At 35.4% G+C, this 25446-nt stretch overlaps 3 protein-coding genes and 2 pseudogenes across 3 annotated transcripts; 2 read left to right on the top strand and 3 right to left on the bottom strand.

Moving 5' to 3' along the window:
• Window positions 1–269: 269 nt before the first annotated feature.
• Window positions 270–1917, top strand: LOC120193949 (dof zinc finger protein DOF2.2-like). Its single transcript, XM_039196370.1, has 2 exons — window positions 270–483; window positions 643–1917. The coding sequence occupies exons 1-2, from the start codon at window positions 433–435 to the stop codon at window positions 1543–1545; spliced, it is 954 nt and encodes a 317-aa protein (XP_039052301.1). The 5' UTR covers window positions 270–432; the 3' UTR covers window positions 1546–1917.
• Window positions 1918–3963: 2046 nt separating this feature from the next.
• Window positions 3964–5999, bottom strand: LOC120194287 (annotated as a pseudogene).
• Window positions 6000–6093: 94 nt separating this feature from the next.
• Window positions 6094–8098, bottom strand: LOC120193911 (U-box domain-containing protein 13-like). The gene is made up of 2 exons (XM_039196333.1): window positions 7692–8098; window positions 6094–6289 (listed from the first exon to the last, which is right to left on the bottom strand). The coding sequence occupies exons 1-2, from the start codon at window positions 7956–7958 to the stop codon at window positions 6263–6265; spliced, it is 294 nt and encodes a 97-aa protein (XP_039052264.1). The 5' UTR covers window positions 7959–8098; the 3' UTR covers window positions 6094–6262.
• A 4889-nt stretch (window positions 8099–12987) lies between these two features.
• LOC120194002 (putative E3 ubiquitin-protein ligase XBAT31) lies at window positions 12988–15779 on the top strand. The gene is given in 9 exon segments (XM_039196405.1): window positions 12988–13182; window positions 13329–13388; window positions 13473–13544; window positions 13648–13769; window positions 13901–14041; window positions 14139–14246; window positions 14489–14747; window positions 15319–15526; window positions 15529–15779. Coding segments are annotated over 9 exon segments (1263 nt in total). The 5' UTR covers window positions 12988–13002; the 3' UTR covers window positions 15642–15779.
• Window positions 15780–18071: 2292 nt separating this feature from the next.
• LOC120194171 lies at window positions 18072–21312 on the bottom strand (annotated as a pseudogene).
• Between the last annotated feature and the right edge of the window lie 4134 nt (window positions 21313–25446).

Raw genomic sequence — 25446 nt, 5'->3', positions numbered from 1 at the left:
AAAATATAAAAAATATATATATATGATTAATTTTTTTTATCTTAGATTTATCCTGGGGGATCCTATCATATGATAACAATGAAATAGTGAACGTCTTTTCTTGCTCGTAAGGATAGATTTCTTTTTTAGAGCACTAAAACCTTTAATCAATGCGAGAATAATGAAGAAAGGAAGCTTATAAGAGAAGAAAAAGCTTCATCCACTCGAAACCCTAGTAATATAATAAAACAAAAAGGAGTGATGAGAGAATAACTAAGGAATAATAAACAAACAAAAATCATCTCCTTCTCCCTACCCCCATCTCTTTAGTTCTCTTTTCTCTTTGATTTCCTGGCCTCTGGTACTCTCCTCTATGATTCGCCACCTTATTTTTGCTAAAGAACCCAATCAACCTTTTGTAAAAGGAGAGGAAAAAGAAGCATAAAATTAACTATGGTTTTCCCATCTGTTCCAGTTTATTTAGATCCTCCAAATTGGCAGCAGGTAAGGGTTTTTTGTTCTCTTTTCTTTTTTTTTTTCATCAGTTTCTATCCACAGCTTAAGCACCCAAGATAAAGCTAATTGCAAAAAGATAAATATTCGTATCCCTTTTGAGATATTTTCCTGAATATACCTAGTGTTTTCTTTGTTGTGTGTTTTCAGCAGCTGAATCATCAACAAGTAGCTACCAGTGAAAATCTTCCGCTTCCACTTCTTCGTACAGCTCCTAATTATCATGCTGGAGCTGGTGTTGATAGTTCCATTAGGGTTGGTTCGATGGCCGATCGAGCCAGGCTAGCCAAGGTTCCACAACCAGAAGCACCACTGAAATGTCCACGGTGTGAATCCACCAACACCAAGTTTTGCTACTTCAATAACTACAGCCTAACACAACCACGTCACTTTTGCAAGACTTGTCGACGTTATTGGACAAGAGGAGGGGCTCTTAGGAATGTCCCTGTGGGTGGAAGCGGCCGAAGAAACAAGAAGAAGAAAAGCAGCAGCAGTAGCTCAAAACCCACAGCTTCTTCCGAGAGGCAAAGTGGTCCAATTTCAACCAATGCTGTTATTCCCTCTGAAAGCACTGCTCATCTGCCGCATCAAACAACACCTCACTTACCTTTTATGTCTTCTCTGCAAAGCTTTTCTCAGTATGGTATAGGAAATATCGGCGTAAACTATGATGGAATTCAAGGCCGAGTGGGCCTAATGAGTGGCGCTAATGGGCAAGCTGATACCGGGTTTCAGATAGGAACCAACTCGGACATGAACCATGCTATTTTATCAGTAGGATCAGGGAATCATCAGGACTTCTCGTTCTTCGAGCCAACTAATAGCTTATATCCTTTACAGTGTGAGTATATGGAAGCATCACCTTCGATGGTGGGAGAAACCCAGCTTCTTCGCTCCACGAGTTCAAGCTCTAGGGTTTCACAGCGAGCTCCAGTGAAAATGGAAAACAACAGTCAAGAGCTAAATCTATCAAGATCATTGTTTGGTATCTCGGATCAGACTAATCAGTATTGGGGAGGAAACAATTGGATGGATTTATCAGGTCTCAAGTAATCATCTCTTATAGCTATAGTTTCAATCTTTCCTGATAGACAGCAGCTTAAAGCTGGTCTTGAAGTTTCAGCGGCTTCATTTCCAGCTTTAATAACAGATGATAGTTGCCATAAAGTATCATTGTTCCTTATCACACTGACTCCTTCACAAGCCCCAAGTCTCCAACATCAAAAGCTAAATAATGGATGGTTCATTGTGGAACTTACCTCTCGTCGTCGTCATCATCTTCTTCCTGTCTAAGAAACAACAAATATTCGTAGAACTAATGTTGTTTCAAACTATATATAGTTTTGGGTTTTCTTAAATTATGTGTTTGGTTTTTTCGTTTGCTTGGGATTGTTTGCAGATTTGTTCTATGTTTGTGTTTGAAGTTATGGGATTCCTTGTCTGACATGAATGTTGTAAGCTAATTACTCTTAATTTGAAATATCCTTTATGTTAACTTAGTTGTCTTATTTGTTTTTCTTCTTCCATTACTATTTTTACAAAGGACGCAATACCATGGAGATTGAAGTAAGAAGAGCAATTCTACTAACAATGTAAGTTGCATAAAATCATGGTACTAAATTTTGGTTTTTCATATTTTTGAAAGAATGTTGTTGGAATTTTAACTGAACAAGAAATTAAGTTGATGAACTTGGACCTTCATTTCATCAGAGAGTGAAACCGATAGTCTTGATACGATATATTAACAAAACAAATGCATGCACTTGTGAAACCCTTTGGTTTCAGTCATGATTCATGAATTTCGCAATTTACCATTCGAGGTTAAGAATCTGTCCGGCACGTATGTTGGCTTAGGATCGATATTTCATGTTACATCTTGCACTTGTTCATTGTCCAATACTGATTCCGTCTTCCATGCTTTTTCCGTTTTCATTATTTTTGTACAAGTACGTGCCAGGGAATATGTTTATCTGCATGGATCCGGCCTTGTAGTTTTATTAATAATTATCCAAGTATAAAGCAAACGGGAGTTACAATTTTCAAACTAAGACAAAGAATCCAAGAAAACGCTAAATGTCCCGCTAAAAACCAAGCAATTCCATGTTCAACCAAAGTTGATTCAAGCGTTCTACCTTTAAAGAATGAATAATAGTAGTGTTTTCCTTTTCTTTTTCTTTTGTGTACAAGGGATGGTCAAAAGAAGTGTATCTGGTTTGTTTCTTCTCCTTTTCTTTTCTTTTTCAAGATGGGTAAGCTTCAAATGAGATTCTCTAGGTGCTGGATATGATTACACAATAAAACACAAAATAATATATAATTAGATTTAGAACTCAAAGTCTGGGGAGGAATCAAGGGGCGAAACTTTGCTTTTTGCAAGAACCAATACACTTTCATGCAACAACGAATAAAGCAAACCTGCCCTTGTCTTCATGAGTCGGTTAGGACATAGAAAATAGAACAATTAAGGAAAACAGCTAGTAAAATCCCTTTGATGACGAAAATGTGAGGAAGAAAGCAACGACATTTCACCTTATTTGGGTGGGCAACGAGGGATTATTTGGCGGGGATTTGTTGTACGATGAATAGTATTCGGAGGCAGGGAGTAAGCCCAAGTTCCGAGGTTATATATATTAGAATAAATAATTTAAATCGGATAGCAATGGGGGCTGGATAAATTATAAGTCAAATTATTATTAAAGAGAGATTCATGTTTGAAATTTTAAGGCAAACTTTTTTAAAAGAGGTATTCACGAAGTTTAAACATAAATAGTAAAACATACATAAACTATATTCTAATAACAGTTCCACTATTATAATTATTCAAATCCTATCAAATATAGTTTCATTTTTATTACAGTTTTTAATAACTCGAATCCTAACAAAAGATTCCTTACTTGAGTGCATGGATCCACTCCATGGTCTCCAGAAACCTAGTTTCTCTACAGGTTTCAAGATTGAGATCCAATTATCACCAAACGAGTGTTATAAATCAAGTTCTAATCCAACCTAAGTTGAAGTGTCGGAAAAAAATATAGCTGCTTCGAGCAAAATGACGAACACGAATGTGGCAAAACATAGAATGAAGTTCAAGGTTGACAAGTTTGCACTTGACCAAGCACATCCCTTTTATGGTAACATATATATATATCACTGATGTCCAAGGCTGACAACGTTTGATTTGAATACTACGAACATCACTCGTGTAAAAATTGAGGATGATTATAGTCGCAACATATATAATAATAGTACAAGTTCACATACATGTCAAAGTACAACTTGGCCCTTCTCTTTCCTTCCGCTTTCTTTTCAGAACTTTGATGGTTCTATGAATAATGTATTCTTCCACACAAACAAATGAATAACTTACAGGTTTGATAGGCGATCTTTCATCTCTGAAGCAAAACCGCCGCCTTCAATACAGAAAATGAAACAAGGTGAAAAAGGGGAACAAAAATTAAGGCAAAGAGAAACTCATCTATCAATGGCATATGCCACAGTGGGTGGCTGTGGATGTTGAGTCTCAGACTGAGCATGGGCCTCTGCTAAATGTTGTTGGTCTCCTGCACAGGTGAACCAAAACTGCAGCTGCATTCTCTTTATTCCTTGGAGATCCATTACCAATAACATCTACCAAAATTGGCACTGCCTCTGCTGCTCCTATGGCAGACTTACCCTCCGGATGGCTCGAGAGTATTGCAAGTATGGCCAATGCCTCGTCCAACATTCCACCTCCAGATTCTGTCAACAAACGCATTAAAGTTGGCACAACTCCGGCTCTCACTGTTTTTCCCTTGTTCCCTTGGTAAATGCACAAATTGAAGAGAGCTGTAGCTGCATCCTTTTTGCCCCTTTGTGTGCCTTCGCTTAGCAGTGTCACTAGCGGAATGATTGTTCCCAAGGCACCGATTGTCACCTTATTTTCATCCACTACTGAAAGGATGAAGAGAGCAGCTGCTGCATTCTCTCTAGCTTCTGTGCTACCCTTCTTAAGTACCTGCACTATACCGGGAACTGCTCCAAAGGACATGATACTTCCTTTGTTATCTTCACAAATGGAAAGGTTAAGAAGTGCTGTTACAGCATGTTCTTGGGTCCGTGAATCGGGTGTTGAAAGGAGGGCCACAAGGAGAGGGATGGCCCCAGCTTCAGCAATGGCCACACGGTTAACTGCATTTCGTTTGGCAAGAAGATGGATTTCACCTGCAGCCATTCTTTGGTCTTCAGGACTACAGGATGCAAGCTTACGGAGAAGAATTTCAATCTTGGTACGCTCTGCAGGTGAGCAGGCAGATGTGGTGTTATTGGATTGAGAACTACTGGGTCTTTTGGGTGGTTCAATGCCATTTGCCTCGCACCATTGAGCTATTAGACTACGCAGTACATAATTGGGCGTGAGGGCACAGCTACTGAGGGTCTGTTGCGTCTTTGGACAAGCTCCGTGACCTTGTTCCAGCCATTTCTCAATACAAGAACGTTCATATGTCTACAGAAGAGAGTAATGAAACCTCTTAACAAATACAGCACAAAGGTAATGGTAAACGAGACTTAGGGCACTGCATATATGTGCAATTGTCCAAGCAGGTATTTTCTTACATAAGGTTCAAATAAAAGCCTTTTAGTCATCATTCAATGTTGCAACTTAAAGTCCAGTTACTCCAAGCAATTTAAATAGAGAACAAATATATAACTAGGAGCCTTTCAAGAATTAGCCTTTGGCAAAATAAATGAATGGCATGATAATGTGATATGATGCAATATCATCAAGCAAATTTGTGCATTCACAGACAAAAAAGGAAGGGAGAGTCCAAGGCTGAAAATTATTAAAATTTTAAAAGAGAAAAATATGGCTCTATCATGAGAAAGAAATCTACAACAAATATACCTGCCCTGTTGAAACAATGACAGGATCTTTCATCAGCTCCAAGGATATTGGACAGCGGAAATCATCCGGTATAACCGGAGTCTTGGGATCTCCATCAGTGGTCGCTTGACCACTACTACTAGGAGGAAGATTCTTTTCACTTGCAAAAGCATCCAAATTAGGGTTTTCGGTCTGTACAAAATCCTTGATTTTCTTTAATAAGTTTAAAATCTTCTCAAATGTTTCCCCAGGATCTCCAACACTGGCAGAAAGCATCTCATGTAGTTCTAGTGATTCTTGCATAAGTTCAGCTATCCCCACCAATTGTAACTTCTTGGCTAATCTCCTTAGTCCATCTGGATCTACTGCTGCATCACTACTCTTATTGTAGAGTGATAATAGATCCTCATATAGTTCAACATCTGCGGCATCAACCCTTCCTTTAGCTCTCCTGAACTAAACTAGAACAAGTTGCACCTAAAGATAGAAATATTCAACACATAAAGCCCTTTTTAATAAACAAAATTATGTAAGAAATTGAGTAACGTTAAGTTGCTTTAGGGCTTTCAAACTCTAGTTTAATAGTGTTGAGAGCAGGGTAGTTTTGGTTGCTCATTTGACCATCTCCATGCTTATTTCTATCCATACCATAGTCCGTTCCCTAAATCATATGCAACTCCATTAAAACTCAATCATGATTATAGAGATAGCTTGAGGAACTTTCTTCCATGGTAAGATTGCTGGAATTCAAGTATGACAAAGCAAGATGAAGAATCTACAGTGGAATTCTTTGAAGAATGTTTCTACCGAATGAGCTATACCTGTTCCTTAACTTCATCTGATATGTCAAGATTCTCATAGGGAATTCCACTCAAAGCTTGCTCAACCCGAGCTGTCACTTCATGAAATTTATGCAAAATCCGATCTCTCTAAAACCTTTAAACAGAATAAAAAGAGTTTATTAGTCAATAGCCAAATGCAGCGCAACATGTTACCACTTTGGGCTAGAAATTGTTACTTAAAGCAGAACCTGAGTTTCAAACAGTTATTTTAGAAGTAAATAGATCTAGCAAAAATTAGCAATGTACAATAATACTGATTCAAACAAATATTATAGAAATGCCTTCCACTATAAGCTCATGGCCGCCATCCATTACTAATTATACAGTAAGCAAATATTATAATAATGCAATCATTGGCCATTTTTAAAGATTGTTTTTGAGACTGTAATTTCTTTAACCACAACCTAAAGTACACATGGTGTTGTAATACAATTCCACACCGGATGAACAAAGAGAGATACAGTAGCATTTAATATGGCATAGAGCTTGAAAATTCAATGACTATGACAACTCAATTAAGTATAATTGCTTCTGTTGAATCACTAAAAAAATTGTAGCACTAAAACAAGAAACTTAGGGGTCATATATCAGGCATGCTACTAACCACCACCTCCCGGCTCCCAGCCCCTTCTATCTCTCCCACCTCCATCACTCACTCTCAATTTTACAACCTCAAAAGAACTTCCTGAAATGAAGCAGGTAACACTATGGATATGGAAACAATTCTTCACAATCAGAATGAAAGAGTCAATCCGTCCGGTGGTAAAATATCCTTCATTTTCACAGGCTTCCGAGCAAAGTATGATGGCAATTACAGTTAGGATGATGACACTACTTAGGTTCAAAACCTTATACCTACAATCATAAAAACAGAAGCTGAATTGAGCATGTCAAACATGACATAATGTAATTCCTTAATTATATACCATAGTTAGAACTAATGGGAAACAAAAAAGAGGATCAAGAAGGTTAAATTATATGAATGATTCAGATTTGAAAACAATCCAGACAGAAAGGGACAATCCCAAAATTTAATCAACAACGTTATGTCATTTTTTAATGTAAAATCTGTCGCAGGAGTAAGTATGCTGCTTTAGCCTTGTATTTATCGATGACTATGACGCTTGAATATCTTTGAGATGAGAACTTGTCGTTTAATTTGAAAGCGCAAAAGTACCTTATAAAATAAGAAATTGGATGATGTTGTCGCTAAAATATTTACTGAATAGGCTTTAGTGGTTTTTTCCGTTTTCATTTTTTTACATAATTAATTATAACAAAGAAAAATGGGGCACTAAATATCATATCAATTTTCAATTTTCAGCTAGATTAAGCTAAATGTAAGCCCAATATTTTATCAATTGATTTTAGATAATGTTATGGTGAGAAATATTCTGATTAAGTGATTATCTGCACGCACTTGACTACCTAGTTTTCCGTCATTTTCTCAGCAGCCAAACAGATTCAAAAGAAATCCAAAAACAATACTCACACACCAGGTAAATCTTGCTGCCTTCTCTGCCGAGTCTGAGACACTCCTTAGCCGAAATCAAAGCTTTTTTCAACGAGACCAACGCTTTAACAATTTCTTCTGGGATTTGCTCTTTGCTCTCTCTAATCTCCTCGAACATTGGTGTCAGCAGCTTCAGTCTCCTAGCGAGATTGCAAAACTCCCTCTCGGCGCATCTGTAATCTCCGATAGGAGCTATTTGGTTCACCGCATCGATCAAACTCTGCACAAGCTCTCCTTTCTCTTCTTCCATTCCGAAATCTAGATCTTGATAAACCGCAGCGTTTTCAAATTTGAAGGCTCTGATTCGAAGGCAGATTCAGATAAGTTTTCGAAAGCTAAAATGAGGGAGTACTCGTCCCCATTAGAGAGAACTTTGATGGTAGAGAGAAGATAATTTTTAGGTAAAGTCATTCATGAGTAAGTTTTACTTTTCATAATTTATGTTTAAAAAATTATAAATCTGTTATTAACGTTATCGATTATTATAAATTAATCACTCAATGTTAACAGTATGGTATCGTACAGAAAGCTGACAGAGTGTTAACCGCTGATTTTTCACTATTTCGACATTATTTTAACATATCCTCCTCTTCTATCTTCACGCTCTCATCTCAATACTTCTTTTTAACTCAAAGCCTACCATTTTCATTATCATTAGTCTTTCTTTTTCAATCTTCATCTTAACAATGAACCAAGTTGTCTAGCCCTTTGATACATGAGGATTCGGTAAAATTATTGTTCTCTCTCAATCTTCATCTGCTTGTCTCAATCATGGATAAGAAGAAATCTAAAGAAAATCTAAATTGGGTCCTTTATATGGCAGTGTTGAAAGTTTAGGTCTTGATGCAAAAAACAAATTAAGCTATGAAAATAAAGGAACACCCAAATGGCTAAAAGTCCAAGATGTGACAAGGAAGAAAAGGAAGAGAGATCAGGTGGAGAAAGAGTATGAGGAAAGGAAATATGGGATGGCGGTGGTGGCAACGGAAGCGTCAGGTACAGAGGGGGAGGTGATTGTGGGGAAGAAGAGGAAGAAGCCGGAGGACGTTGAGGTGAAGCTGCAACTGGTATGGCATTTTACCTTGCAATTCGTTGCGAAAATCGCTGAAATGGAAAGCTCTGGATGAATACAATTCCGGGTCAGGTTAGAACGGTTGTAACCAAATTGTCGCCCTGCAAGTTTGCATTGAAACAACAACAAAGCTTACAAGGTCCATATATACAAATACCGAGTGTAGAAATATACTAACTGAAAACGGCTTACCCCGAACACTGCTCTTCTTATTGGAATATTGTATTTGATTTGAACGATGGAAGTAGTAAATGCCACAATGCATGACATATCAACTACCAATACCTCTCCCACCTCAAGATTTTTCTGCACAACTAACAAAAGAAAGAAGCCCACGAAATCCCAATGGTCAAATACCTATGCATACAAATTCATAACTTCAATAGTTTGCTGCATGTAACAAAAGGAATATGCTATCAACGATTGGTTAAGGAATAAAGAGTTCCTCCCTTTTTTATATTAACATTTTTGGAATAGAATACAATAACAAGAAGTTCGTAATAAAATAAAAAAATAAGGAAAATAAAACATGGTCCTTCATGACCTGTAATGTGCTATCTTTCGAATTCAAGCAACTCAAAAGATGTACAAAAATTAATACCAGGTGAAGATGAAGATTGAAGAAGAAAGACTAACGAAAATGGTGAGTTTTGAGTTAAAAAAAAGTATGGAGGTGAGAGAGTGGAAATGGAAGAGAAAGGAAGATCAAAATAATGGTGAGTTTTGGTTAACATGCCATGTCAGCTTTTCGTCTCTTATAGTAACGGCGGTTAACGTCGAGTGACCAATTTGTAACAATCGATAACGTTAATGATTGATTTGTGACTTTTGAAATATTAGTGGTGAAAACAAAAATTTACTCAAACATTAGTGACCATTTATATAATTTATCCTAATTTTTTACGCATACTAGACCTTTTTCTTCAACCAACGCGGTAGTGAGGTGAACCGGACCGATTTGAAAAACGAAATGAGATAGAACTTATAATTATAATTTATTTATTTTTATTAATCTGACTAACTATAAGATAATATCTATCAAATATAACTCTTAACCATTTAACATTTGATAAGTGCATTTGATAGCTAAAAAATATTTTTTTTAAATATTTTTTTTATCTTTTTATATTTGATAGTTGAAAAACATTTGGAACATTTTTCGAAAAATATTTTAAGTGTATAGTTGTAATTGATTTTATGAAAAATATTTTGTAATGTTGAATAGTTATTGGTTTTTCTCGTAATTCATTTTTTAGTTCTTGATAAAAGTTTGAGAGATATTCTTCTGTTTGTCAGCCATGAAAGAGATACTAAAAGAGTTCTCAATTTCTAAGTCAGTTCTTAAAATATCTAGACAGAATAACATTTTCATTAACATTCTATTTTTAAAAAAAAAATTGTTGAATTTTGGTTATATTCTCCTGGGTGGCCCAAGTAGAAAGACTAGGAAAGGAAGCAGCCCTATAAGGTAACAAATAGGATGTGGTGGAAGGTGTTTCGTTTAGAATTGAGGCCTTAGATCATCATGCACGGCTCTAGGCTTTCAAGGCTTTAGCCCAAGTTTGTATGTAATGCCATGAAGGTTTCCCGACTGAGTTATCAATGTGGGAACTGCATTCAAATATAGATTAATATTGGGTGCATAGAGAATCCATTAAGTGATCTAAAGGGATTATTATCTTCTTTACAAGTCTTGAGTTCAAACAGTAGATGCCTACGGATATATGTACGTTGCTTACAACAACATCAATTTTGGAAAACTTTAACAAGAAAAACATGACAGTAGTCAAAAACAAACAGTTGCGTTATTTGTGAAAATTAATACTAAAATTCAGCCAAAGGATGCTTAACCTTTTACCAAACGAAATTAATCAAACTCTTTTACCCTTCAAAGATGTAATCATCTTAATTGCTACAACTGCTCAGCGTACATCGGTTATTCAAATCATCAAAAATGCACTTATCCTAAGCCCGTGATCAAAGCTTAAATCTATCTTAATCACTAGTCATTTCTTGGGGAAAAATTAATTAAAAAAAAATGCAATAAAACCGTTCGCTTGAAGAAACCGTGTATATATCATATGGACCCCCTACATGAATCATTGGTAATAATTTGGAAACATCTAACTAGAATCCAAAGTCAAACCAGTGGTTAGGTGTTGCAAACTCTTAAAGAGCTTGGATAAGAAAAATATCTGCAGATATTAGGAATTAATGATTTTATTTTCTATCAGGAAACTTATGGATAATAGTGTATATACTTTTTTTATTAAAAGATAATGTATATTTGAATAGGTAAAGCTGGTTAACTCTAAAGTATTGAATCAATGAATGTAAACAGATTGACCAGGTAGCCGTGAGAATAATCAGTTTGATGGCAGCCATTGACAATATGACATATTTTCGGTTCAATCTTGTTATAAAATATTAATTAAATAAATAAAAAGATGACATCCTTGATTTATGGTACGGATCATGAAATTTCTACATTCGGTGGTTAATTAAAATGCATTTTATTCAAAGTCCAGACTAGGAGGTTTCTCTGGCTTATAAACAGACATACATTATAGATAAATATACACCGGTATTAGGTTTACATGCATTCTCTTTATTGTACGCATATGAAAAGGTCAATTAAACGTATATAGTCTTGTCTTCTTTGATGGTAGGCAAAAGGTCACCGTCTCCTCTATATCCACAATTCCACATTTTCAAGCACAAAAGAAACACATCAAACAACGTACAAGCGCACCCAAAAAATATCTTAAAATGTTACTATTTTTTTCTTTTAATGCTTTGGGTCATAATGATTCTAACTTGGAAACACATATTTTTTTTTGAATTAATCACTGATATCTGATTTATTGAAAAATTAATCCAGATTGAATACTGTATAGGCGAGAGTGACCCTCCCAACCCAATTTGTTTTATTTGCAAAAATATATAAAGCAAATTTGTAAAGACGGTTAAAAGTAATAAGAAATCTCCCAATTATATCTATCATAATTCCTTTTGTTTCACTTAAGCTTATCATCAAAGAGGATCTGATACCATTTTTGTTAATAAGTTGGCTTCATCACTACACCGTTTTTAGATTAGTTCCAAATGCCTTGATCAATACACGATTAATACTTTGCTTCGGCCTTGACATCAACCCCTAGGTTCCAAATGTTTGGCAATGTTAAACAAGTTTATGCTTTTAAAATATTTGGTTAATCCCAAACTTTCAATTTTTCCCTTTAAAAAACTAGGATTTTTGTATCTATTTTATGTCAAAAATCACGACCCTTCTTCTAAAATTTCCAGTTCTATTTATTGGTATTAACCAATATATTACTATTGATATCACGTCTCCTTTTATGACACTTGATAAAAAAAATATTCAAAGGGATGAGGGAAATCAAATCCCCTTCTTGGAATGTTTTCTTTAGGCTGCTTTTGCTTTTTAGGCAAAAAAGAATGCTTAAACCATACAAAATGTACATTCCCTTTTAAGGAATTTAGGCTTTCCACCAAATTTTAAAACTTCAATTTCCTATACGCAAATTTACCTTCTTTTTGTGTTGCCTTTCAATTTTCAAGAAAAACAATTACGTAACGAAGTTTTTTTCCCGGGGATAAAACGCCGTCGTTTCTGTAGTCTTTAGGCGCTGTTACTGTCGATTTGGTCTATGATAATAGGAGGAAATTGACTTGAGTACTTGACTGTAAGCAGTGGACCAAAGTGACTATGAATAAAAGTCAAAAAAATAAAATTTTACGAAAGGGGTACTTTTGGGAAGAAAACCTTAACTTTGTTTACTTGTTGCAAATTTATTGGCTAAACGTTTCACTTTTGTTGACATCCTCCCCATTTTACCCTTCAAAATCGTACGGCTAATGCCTCCTGACAAAAGTAATCCACGGCTGAGGTCTTCCGTTAGGATTTTCCATACAAAAATCTAATTTGACCCGAAAAGTAAATATTATAACCGGATAACTTCCTGACGACTGCGTTCCGGTAGCTGAAACGGGCAGACAAAATCTCCAACATTTATAAAAAAGAAAAACTAAAAATTAAAGTTACTCTCTTTTGAAGACAAATACTTTGGATATGAATATTTTTTGCTAAATTAAGCAAGAGGCTATACAACCACCTACCAACGCCACCAGCGAAGGGCGTCGCCGACGAAGGTGGTGAAAGTGTAGAGAAAGTGCAAGGCCCTTTTTTCTATTTAGAAAGATGGGTCAAGGACTGAGTTGTGGAAAGAGTCCAGAGAATGTATTGTTTAGTGCAGTTCAAGTTGGAGACCTTGAAACTGTGGAAGCTTTATTAGAGAGAGAATCAAATCTTTTACATCATAGAACTGTTTATGATCGCCATTCTGCTCTTCATATAGCTGCTGCTTATGGCCAGATCGAGGTCGGTATTCCTTTTCCAAGTTTTTGAAGATAACTTTTTGGATTAAGTTCTTCTTTTTAACTTCATTTACCATGGTTTTGAGTCGTTGGAACCATATTTGGTTTCATTTGCGCGATGGGAGGATGATTTCTTTTTGTTTTTGTTAGATTTTGGCTATGCTTTTGGAGAAATCCGTGAACCCGGATGTAGTGAATCGTCGAAAGCAGGTCATTTTAATTTTTAAGTTTTGATCCTTCTTTTTGTTGATATATTTTTTTTACTTTTTTTTTACCATTTTTTATTGTTTGTAGACTCCACTTATGTTGGCTGCAATGCATGGGAATATCTCCTGCGTGAAGAAGCTCATTGAAGATGGGGCAAATGTGAGCCATTTTCCCATTTCTATTATTTTTAAGGTTGCAATTTAATGCATTATGCGTTTTGGAAATGTAGTTTGATTTGAATGATTTGTTATATGCTTTTCAGATCTTAAAGTTCGATTCCATTCATGGAAGAACTTGCTTGCACTATGCAGCCTATTATGGTCATTCCGGCTGCCTTAAAGCGATCCTCTCTGCCGCTCAATCTAGCCCTGTTGCTGTTTCATGGTGTGTGTGTGTTTCCTTAATCAAGATTGTATAATACTATTCCCCCCCCCCCCAAGCTATTACAAATTAATTCAGGCCATTGATCTCAGTTTTTAGTTAATCTTATATGTTTGGATCGGTTTTGATATCAGGGGATATGCACGTTTTGTGAATATAAGAGATGCCAAGGGTGCTACTCCCTTGCACTTGGCCGCTCGTCAAAGGCGGTCTGAATGCGTACATATCCTGTTAGACAATGGTGCTCTCGTTTGTGCCTCAACCAGTGGATACGTGTAATAATTCCTGCAAATTCTTGTTTATACTTGATTTTGTTGTTGTGTACGTATAGGTCTTTTAATGATACGAGTGACTGATTTTTGTTTCCTTCAGTTGTCCTGGAAGCACACCTCTTCATTTAGCTGCTAGAGGGGGATCTCTCGATTGTGTCCGCAAGTTGTTGGCATGGGGTGCAGATCGTCTTCAAAGAGATGCAGCCGGGTATTGTTTGATTTCGTTTTATGTATATGGATTCCTGAGTTATTATCTTATCGAAGATCTTTCTTCCTTGATGTTCTGCATTGCAAGCGATTCCTGAGTTATTTCTCATTAAATTGTTAGCCAATCTATTTGTACTACACGGTTTTATGTTCATGTGGAGGGGATCCGTTTTCTTACCATGTATGATATCATTGATGCCTAATTATTTCGGCCCTAAATTTCAAGTTTCTGTATGTTTGCAGGCGAATACCATATGTAGTTGCTTTAAAGCAAAGACATGGAGCATGTGCAGCCCTGCTAAATCCTTCATCGGCAGAACCTATTGTATGGCCAGCACCTTTAAAATTCATAAGCGAGCTTAACGAGGAGGCGAAGACACTATTAGAACAAGCCTTAATGGAGGCAAACCGGGAAAGGGAAAAGAGCATCCTGAAGGGAACGACTTACATAATTGTATCACCCTCACATTCCGACTCCGGGTTAGATGACATTATTTCCGAGGTAAAATATCGGATGCCTTCCTTAAAAGTTTGTTTTGCTTTTTCTTTCACATTTCTAACTTCAGCCAAATCCAGTTCACAATAGTCCAGTTTTCGTTCAAAGAGTTTTCCCTGTTGGTAGTTAAGACTACGATGATGAGTAACATGTGTATAAATATAAATCATTTCTCTGTTCGATATCCCTACTATTTTAACTCGTTACGGCATCGATGGCTTTAATTCCTGTCCTGGGAGCCTAGTTTTCTTTATGATCATATCTGTACTCTGTAGACTTGCCCTTGACCCTTGGTTTCAGTTGTGATGGTCGCACCAAGTAGTTCGGTCCCCATCAAACCGAGATGCTATACAAAGTCACGAGTTTTATGGCCTTAGCAATTCACAGCCTAGCCTTTTTTACTTTAGAATGCTCTAAAACCTATATTAGGTCACGGTAATCCATTTTGGTATAACCCTAAGATTTACCGCTTGGCTGCTAGGTTTTTGTGATGTGAATAATTTTTGAAGGACTTTATTTTCGTTTAGTACGTGAACTATTTATAACATTAATATTCGCCTGGAAATATTCGATATAGGCTAGTGATACCGAACTATGCTGCATATGCTTCGAACAAATCTGCACAATTGAAGTTGAAGATTGCGGTCACCAGATGTGTGCACAATGCACACTGGCCCTGTGTTGTCACAACAAGCCAAACCCCACAACTGCAAGTGTAACACCCCCTGTATGCCCCTTTTGCCGTAGCACCATCGTCCGATTGGTGGTAGCCAAGGTAAAGAATCACGCGAAGGAAGCAGCAGCTTCAAGAGTTTATCAGCCGTTGGTTCGTTTAGCAAGATCGGTGGGCTAGGGTCCGGAAGGGTCGCCGCTGAAAACGAATGGGTGGATAAACCTTGAAAAATAATGGCAGTTGGAAGTATCCCATATTTGTTATACATGTTAGATAGAGGTTATGTAGATTTTGAGGGAAAATAATTAAAGAAATGAGTTGCAGGTTGAAATTGGTAAGTTTGATAAAAAGCTTCATTGGCTCCTATATTTGTTGTGATTTTTGGATAAACCTTGAAAAATAATGCAGTTGGAAGTATCCCATATTTGTTATACATGTTAGATAGAGGTTATGTAGATTTTGAGGGAAAATAATTAAAGAAATGAGTTGCAGGTTGAAATTGGTAAGTTTGATAAAAAGCTTCATTGGCTCCTATATTTGTTGTGATTTTTTAAAAACAATTTGACCAACACACTATTACATGTTCTACTATTGTATTATCAGATCAAACGGCTGCCTATGGTGTAAATTGTAAAACATATGTTAGTGTAATGTCGAATAAAATTTTAAATTAAAGAGAATAACCTTAATTTGTGACCCATTAATGAATTTTGGATGCGGAGAAGTTGAAGTAGATAACAGCAGTAGGGCCGATGTGGGACGTACACCTAATTAAGAAAAAGGGTCCATTTGTTGTTGGTATTCTGGTGGATCTTTTGTTTTTATTCTCGTGTCTTGTGTGGACAAGTACCAATTTACCAACTTGTTTATTATGGGTCATGGGTTCATGGATGATGATGAATAGAAGGCATGACCCATGGCCATAGTCAACCAACTCCATTCAGTGATTTTTCTTTTCTTTTCAAGCTCTAATCACCCCCAAAAGAAACTTTCTTTCAGAGAAAAAGACATGTTCAACCTACAAGATTTTGGTTTTGCGTATGTATTTTTTATTACAACTTACAATTATATTAATAAAATCATAAAAATTTGAAAAAGATGAAAACTCTAGAAAAGCTTTTGGGTTGTAAAAACAAATTCTAAAGAATAAGGACAAAGTAAAGATTAATAGAAGAGAATGTTATAGTCTTCCTAAATAAAAAATTTAATAACGAGAACTAGATTTTATTAATAAAATTAATAGAATAAAAAATCATAATTACAACACACCTAAAAAGAAAAATGGGGACAATAATAAAAAACTATTAAAAATAAAAATATTAAATTCAAAGATATGAAAAAAAGTGAAGCATTCCTTTGATAGTAACAATTAACATCAAAAGAATACATTAATATTCATAAAAAATCATTGTCTCTGTCGAACGAGACGTTTTATGAAGTGATAAAGGAGTGGTGAGCAAACCAAACTATCTGACAAGCTGCTTCGCTACACAACTCTGATTATATCGACAAACAACCTTTTAACAAAGAGGGGATCTAACTATACGTGACCACCGACAAACCAATAAGAACATAAATATCGTGAGTGTCTTTGTGCGAGCACCAAAACAACCTAAAAGGTAGATGAAAAGCGTACCAAAATCCATAAGGATCGTGTCATAAGACTCGAGAGCAGGAGAAAAGAATGTCATAATAGATAACGATTCTTATTTAAAATTAAAAAAGTTCAAGAAAAAAAGGAAACAAAAGACATAGTATGAAAAAAAAAGAATTAATAATCACCAGTAATTGAAAATTAATATTAATATTAGTATTGTTTTAATTCTAAATAAAAATATCATTTAAATTTTTTATTTTATAAAAAATATAATTTAATTATATTTTTATTAAAATTAAAATTAAATTTTAATAAAGGATTAATTGTGGATAGACCAATATGCTTTTAAATATTTCTTTAATAAGGACGATTTAATTAACGGTGTGCATTAGTGTGTTACTTTAATAATATCCATTGTAGAATTCTTCCTAATTTGCTATCTAATTTTTTTAATGATGTAATTAGACATATAACTTTTTTCTATAATTAGGTATTGAAGTTTCTTTTTGTGCAATTAGATATCTTTTTTAATGATACATGTTTAATTGGATATCTAATTATGTTGTTTAGTTAACATACTAATATGTGTTATAAATTCAAAAGTATGGACACATATAATTTTTAAAAAAATATTTTAGATGTCTAATTGCACAAAAAAAGTTAAATACCTAATTACACTAAAAAATTAGATATTTAATTACAAAAAAATTGGATACCAAATTGCACATCAATGCAAAATATAAATACCAAAACATTATATTAACCCTAAAATAAAATTAAAAAAAAAGTCATAATCAACACTTGGACTAAACCCGCAAGTGAATTGAAGTAAACAAGTTTGGGTCAGGCAAAACTGATTATTGAAGCCTCCAAATGGCCTTGCTGGAGATGAACTTGAGTCTTGACCCTATATAGGCCATGGGGCTTGGCCGGATGCTGTTGGCACACACTCCAAGAGGGAGTCCATTTCTCTTCTAAAAGCTGAAACAAGAAACAAAATGAAGAAATCACAAAGGAAACAACATTAATCCTTCCTAAAACATATACTAAAACTCCATGATTAGAGGGAGGGCTGTCCACACATGCAAGAAAAAGGTACTGAAAATCCATAACCGTTATCATCAGCTGCAGCATGAGAAAAGAACTTGTTCGAGGAGGAGCAACGCTGCCATTATCAAACAATGAGTTCGGCTCTAAATTAGGCCGAGCCAAAGCAAATTCATCTGGTCCATAGACTGTAACACCCCCAACCCGTACCCGACCCGAATACGAGTCCGAGGTGTCACATTGACCGTTCAAAACGTTTACTTTGTCAAAATCCAATGAAATTCGGTTAAACATTTCCAATAAAATCCAAATAATTTCTATTGTATAAAACGTATAGTTTTACAAATTGATCAGAGCGTTTCCAGTACAAATCTTTTATCTTACATGCCAACTACATTTCATATGATAAAATACATAATTTAAACCTATTTCTGATCTGAATTGTGGAAAGGAGAATCTGACATGTCTTGCTCCTCTAAACTTCTCTTCTAAGTCTATGACTTAGTGAGGCATTAAACACATTAAAGTAACTCTAACTACTTAATCATGCATGAACATATCATATCATATCATATCATATCATGCTATCACACAAAACAATATAGTATTTCATGTAATCAAATGTACACATATACACATCATTCATCCTTTCCACCATTAGCCTTATTCTATTACCCATACTATTATCAATTATATCCTTTAATCATACATTTTTATCAACATATGACTCATTCAAACCATACACACATCATCATATCAATCATATAATACAATTCATATCACAAAAGCATATACTTTACATGTAATATATATATTTATTGTTATCTCTTTGTTAGCCCATGTACATCTGTGAGAACTGTAGATATGTGAGTCTATTGAGGTTGTGCACTATACTGTCACCACAGCTCGTATGGGGTCCCACTAGGGGCTATGAATTTTGTCCCGAATGACCACTCCTTAAGAACCATATACATATTCCAATGGATCACATATGTGTCTCTCACAAGACCCTGTAAATGTTCCAAAGAATATATATGTCCCGAAGGACCACGTAGAACCCTCGACTCTTGGCATGCCAACTATACCTCTAGCTCTCTTTATACATAACATGGGCATTAACAATCTATCATGTCACATATTCACATGTACACTTCCATATCACATGTCATATAAGCTCATAGCTTCTTTCACATATACATGTAGTCACATAGCTTCTTTTCATATTCTCATAGGATTACATAGCTTATATCTTATACTTTATTTTCTCATGTTCACATATATCATGTCATATGACTTATATATATACATCACATAACACATACTTCTCATATCATTACATTCAAAAGCATGTTAACACATATAATCATGCATACATACAATTCATGTCATGCATATACGTATAATCATATATTCATGCATTCTAACATAGGAAACAGACTTGTCACAAGTCTTGTTTCCATTTAGCACCATAAACTAACTAATATGCACTCACCTTGGCCTCACTAAGTTCCAATCCATTTTTATAATTTCCTCTCTTGCAATCGAATCATAACTCGATAATCATTCTGGGACTTGTTCGTGCTCGATATCTATATAATCATACATTGATACATATTAGTATCCAATTGATATACTCTAATCTATCATTTCTTAGACCAAAAGAAAGGTTTATTTCTATTTTCCCTTGAAGTGCATCGATGCATTCTACAGTGTATCGATGCATCCCTTAACATGTGCATCGATGCACTCCTTATGCATCGATGCACTAATTGCATTCGATGTTTCCATTTTTAAGGGGTGCATCGATGCACTTCCTGTGCATTGATACACACTAAACAAATTTCTGGAAATTTTCCCTTGATGCATCGGTACACATTGAATGTGCATCGATGCACATAACCCAGAATTCATTTTTAAGCCCGAAAATCACTCCAATTCTACCTAAACACTTCATATTACATCCTCTACCATATTCTTAACTCTCATATACATACTTAAACTCATTTCTACTCCTTTATCACCCTTTAAATCTCAAAATTCCTTTCTCCATATAGAAATCAATAATCATACCAATTTTTCAATATGTTCTTAATTCAATTGTATCACTTCATATCTCTTAATTAAGTTGATGACAAGTCAAATTTATCTTCCAATTTGAGTAATGAACTCTATTCCAAGATTTTATTTGAAAACTCTTAATCTTTAATCACTTCATATCCTTTGCTTTTAAAATGATTTAAGCTTTCTTTAAGCTTAATTATCATCTAATGATCATAACCCAACCTTAAAATCAACAATTAATCAACAAACAAAGAAACTCACCTTTGAGCTTGGAGATACGGGAGGAGGAAGAAGAAGAAAGAAAACTTCTGGAGAATTCTCTCATTTCCTACGAGATTCCTTTATCTTATAAAGGAAAATAAAAATCTTACTTGTCAATTGACCATTTTACCCTTTACTTCATTCCATAATTACTAAATAACCTTCATCATATATTTCCAATAAATCATTGAACTATTCAATTATCCTATTTTAATCACCAATTTCTGAAATTTTTCAATCTAGTCACTAACCCGATATTGAGGATGTTACATAGACAGTAGTAGTAGTAAGACTCTGATTAATCCTTCCATATTCATTGGCCACCCTCTTTTTCACCTCGACAAAGTAGCTGATCGAGTGATGGCACATTGTTTGCTTCAACATTCTAACCATCATTACCGTCCCTTGAGCAAAAAGAAAAGAGTCAAACTTTTGACATGTTGTTGTTGTTGCATCTTTTTCCTCTTCGTTACAGATCTTTTAGACAGTTCCAAGATGCTAGAAACCACCAACTAGGCTCCCGAGTGAAATATTATTGTCATGGAAAAAAGTCCCCGTCGACTAAAATCCAAAATGTACCAAATCTAAAGCAAAAATATTTTAACCAAATTCGCTGTAGTTACCCACTGAGCCACTGACCTAAAGAGGAAGTTGGAGAAATAGTGAGTGAAGCCTTGAATGATATGGATCCTGTGTGATCATGGTTTTTTCCCAGCCCCAGTCTCACAATATTCAGCTGCTGCAATCCTAGCAGCCAACCTTCTTCCTTCAATCAAATGAAGAAATCATAACTGCACTATCATGAGAAACAAAAGGCAATATGACAAACAAGAATTGTACACAATATCAGAGACATTATAAGAAGAAAACAAAGTGACCCATAATTATAAGATTAAAAAAATCCCGAGATAACCCACGACCTGTTGAGCCATGCATCTGCCAAGCCAAACTACTTTTGAAGTTAGACGTTTATGTTCTTGGTTGTTCTTAAGAAAAAATGTTGGTTGAGAACTTGAGCAAATGAAGTAAACTAGTTAAAGAATGGACTATGAGAGAGGAGTCATGATGGCCATATGATGATCAGAAGGTAAACGGCAGTGAATAAAGATAAGAAGCTGTGAAAGAGGCGGCTTTCTTTTACTAAATGTGAAAGTGAATTACAAAATGCTTGGGTCTTTAACCCATTACAAACAATACTTATATAGCCCCAATGAAACAAGCTTAACAACTTGATCTAATAGACTAACCAACCTTTAACAAACTCAGTTAATTTTGACTAACCCAATGCCAACTAATTACATTTTACTATATTATATTTCTAATATTCTTCCTACTTATTCTTTTTAATCTTCTTGGAAGAAAAAAAATAGCATAGCATACAAAAGAAAATAGTATCTTCTTCTTCTTCTTTTTCCTTCATTCACCTTACTTCTTCACCCTTCTTGAAATTCACCTTATGATTTGAGAGTTGATCGAAAAATGTTACAAGCTTAGTGAGTTAGAACTAAGAGCTAAAATTCATGTACATTGAACAATTTTCCATTTGAAAGAAACTTTCTTCAGCTTCTCTTTTCTTGAAGAGTTTTTTTCCTCTTGTTCTTCATCTTTACTGTCATTCTTCTTCACTTATTCGGACAATCTTTTTATTGGAAGCAAGGCGGTTCAGCTACGAGCTCCCAAGTGTAATCTGAAGTCTCTTTTGGGGGTAAGAAAACACCCTATTTTGTTTGGTTAAACTCTTGACTCTCCCCAGATATTTTTTACAATGGACACTTGACTGTTAAGCTTCAAGTTCCAACTACCTTGTAGAAGAAGCAACATACAATGAAAAATACAAGTCATCAAAAATTGAGCGAGCAATGCAATGCCATGGTATCCATTTCCAGCATTTAACATCAGTTTACAACCTACTCATATCACAGCTTCTAGAAACAAGCCACTAACAATGAGTGAACTACAATTTCATGGAATTTTCCAGTAACATGAAGATCAACCAATAAAATCAATGCCAAGAATAATCCAAAACTATCACTAGATGTCAAACATTGAAGTAACTATAATATCCAAAGCAACAATAAAGATCAACAAAAAAAAACGTAACGCGTAACCCCTTTAAGAGCGAGAAATCCTGCAGAGACAACAATTGTAGCAGAAAGCAAGTAACAATAGTTGCATGCAACAAAGAATATGAGACTTGGTGTTTTAGATCATCAATGCAATCAGTGCACGCTAGACCACAGAAATGCAAGAAAGAGTCTGAACCACAAAGATATCAAGCTACTACCAACGAATAACCAATTGTCAAGGAAGAAAGAAGTCGATCGGTGAACGGAAAGAGCGATGACAAAAATTTTCCATGGCTGAGGATGCATGATTTGGCGAAGGAGGCATCGGAGGAAACCTCGTTGTGACTGAGAAACCCGATAAAAGAACGAAACCACAACAGTAGAAGAAAGACGACATCATATTAGAGACGACGAGTGGCAAAAGAAACAACGACAATCGCGGATGAAGAAAGTGGTGGAGATGATAATTGTGGCGGAAGCAACAGCGTCAAGATCTTCAGCGAATGATACCACGTGAGAAAGAAGGCATGATGGCTATAAGATGATCAGAAGGTAAACGAAAATGAATAAAGATGAGAAGCTGTGAAAGAAGCGGCTTTCTTTTACTAAATGTGAAAGTAAATTACAAAATGCTTGGGTTTTAACCCATTAAAAAAGTACTTATATAACACTAATAAAATAAGTTTAGCAGTTTGATCTAAACAAATCAACATTTAACAAACTCAGTTAATTTTGACTATCCCAATACTAACTAAATATATTTTATTATATTTCTAACATGGACAATCAATGTGGTGGGTTACATGTTATGAAATAGAGGGAAGGTCGGATTAAAAGCAAGTTGAAGATGGTCAAAATAAGGGAATTTAATGAGTACAAGGTCTTATCAAATGGATGCATTTTTTTTGGTACTTTGCATGTTTTCATTCGTTTTGTTGAGCGAGAAAAATATAAATTACGAGCTTTGAGGAAAAATAAACTAATCAAAAGAAAAGGTGCGGGACAAGTTCAGATGTTGTTTTTCACAAAATTATTTATACACCCAATTTACAATTAACTATGTTCTTAAAGACAGTAAATATTTTCGCCATTGATAGAATGCTTAATGCTTTGTAAACTTGGATGGAAAAAACATGTAAGGTAAAATAGTAATGTAAGAAGTTAATGATGAGGTGAGACAATAAGGATAACTTTTGCCTTGGTGAATAATAATTGGAGTACAATTTACTAGTGTATATGACAGAAGATTTGATTGTCTGAATATCAGTCCTCCATGACTAGAGAAAGTACAAAGATAATTCAAATACTGAATTTGTGAATATATTAGTGTATGAGGGTTGATCTCACGCATCTTTTTTTTATTGATGATTTTCCCATTTTCTGTCATGGCTTAGTGGACTCTGTTTTAAGGGTTCTGTGTGTCTTGAAGGTTTTTTTTATGAGTTGTTTGGTCTTAAGCTAATGCTGAGAAGACCTTGTGGTGTGAAGGAAAGTCAGTTGGACATAATCAAAACGACTACTGGGTTTAAGGAGGGGTATCTTCCTGTGAGGTATTTAGGAGTTCCTTTGATGATTTGAAAGCTCACTGAATCCAATTACTTGGCTTTGGTAGAGAAGGTTAGGAGTAAGTTGGCTTTGTAGGAAGCTTAGTTATGGTGGTCGCTTGCAACTTATAAGAGTAGTCTTTTCAGCATTTTTAATTATTGGAGCAGGCAATTAATTCTTCCCAAAGCTATCATTCAAAAGATCGAACAACTTTGTATGAGGTTTTTTTGGTGTGGGAATAAAAGTTCAGCTAGAGGAGCCCATGTTAGTTGAAATATCATTTGTTCTGCTAAGTCTGAAGGTGGATTGGAGCTGAAGAACCTTCATTGTTGGAGCAGGACCTGTTGTTTGATGTTGGTAAAGAAGATTTTGGTTGGAGAAGGTTCCTTGTGGGTTACTTGGATTAGAGAGTATGTGGTGAGGCATGCTGACTTTAGGTACGTTACTTGTAACTTGTAAGTATATTTTTAGTTGGATCCTGAGCAAGTTGTTGAAGCTCAGAGGTGAGGCTAAGAGATTATTTGAGGGGGTCGTGTCAATTAGACTTTGGTTGATAGTAGCTGCATTTGTGATCGTATTAGAGAAAAGAAGGCCAAGGTAAGTTGGCACAAAGTTGTCTGGTTTTTGTAGTTATATTCCTAAGCATGCGATTATTGCTTGGATGGTTATATTGTATAGGTTGCCTACCAAAGATAGACTTGTTCGCTTTGGGATTGTCAGTGAGGATGGTCGTAAGCTGTGTAGAGTTTATAGTGAATCAAGGGATCATTTGTACTTTGTCTATCCTTATTCTTGCAGGATTTGGAGAAGGATTTTGTATGGTTGTGATTTGCAGTATGTTCCTTACTGTTGGGGTGAGGCTTTGTTTTGGGTTGAAATGAACTTGAGAGGTAATTCGTTGTTGGTTTGTATTCTCAAACTTGTTTGGTCTGTTTATTTGTATCGTGTGCGGGAAGAACGAAATAATAGGTTGATAAGGGGGTTACTCATTCTGCTGATGTTGTGTTAGACTGCATTAAGCCATTAAGGATATGGTTCGAACTAAATTGTATAGTGTGAATATAGATAGGGGTGATAGGGTTAATAGGAGACTGCATGAATTGGGGGATCCTTTAGTTTTGTGACTGTGTGTTCATTCGTTCATAGGTTGGGTTGGTTTGTAGATTTATAGTGGTCACAAGATACGGGCCTCAAGGAACCCAATGAACTGTCGCATTCATTGTCATGACGCAAAAGAAACCCATATCTTCATTATTTAAGTACCCGGAGTCTGTTGGTCTGATTAAAAACAGAAATTGTGCTCTAGGGTGGACCACCCACAGAATTTACCCCAAAAAGGCTGAGAACCCCGTAATACACTCACTTTAGAAGAATTTGAAACCCTTCGATTGAATCCAGTCCAGTCCTGCCCCTGAAACTATCTCAAAACTTGGACCAAAAACCTTTAGAAATGGT

Source organism: Hibiscus syriacus, unplaced genomic scaffold, assembly GCF_006381635.1.
Source record: "Hibiscus syriacus cultivar Baekdansim isolate YM2019G1 unplaced genomic scaffold, ASM638163v2 tig00116997_pilon, whole genome shotgun sequence".
In the NCBI taxonomy this organism is placed as follows: domain Eukaryota; kingdom Viridiplantae; phylum Streptophyta; class Magnoliopsida; order Malvales; family Malvaceae; genus Hibiscus; species Hibiscus syriacus.
This window is presented reverse-complemented; position numbering and strand designations above follow the sequence as displayed.

Bases quoted from the DNA above. Each gene is read 5' to 3' on its own strand.
- LOC120193949 (XM_039196370.1), top strand. From the start codon at position 433: ATGGTTTTCCCATCTGTTCCAGTTTATTTAGATCCTCCAAATTGGCAG. The intron at 484-642 runs GTAAGGGTTTTT...GTGTGTTTTCAG, and splicing joins ATCCTCCAAATTGGCAGCAG to CAGCTGAATCATCAACAAGT.
- LOC120193911 (XM_039196333.1), bottom strand. From the start codon at position 7,958: ATGGAAGAAGAGAAAGGAGAGCTTGTGCAGAGTTTGATCGATGCGGTG. The intron at 6,290-7,691 runs GTGTGTGAGTAT...TTCTGTTTAAAG, and splicing joins AAGGCAGCAAGATTTACCTG to GTTTTAGAGAGATCGGATTT.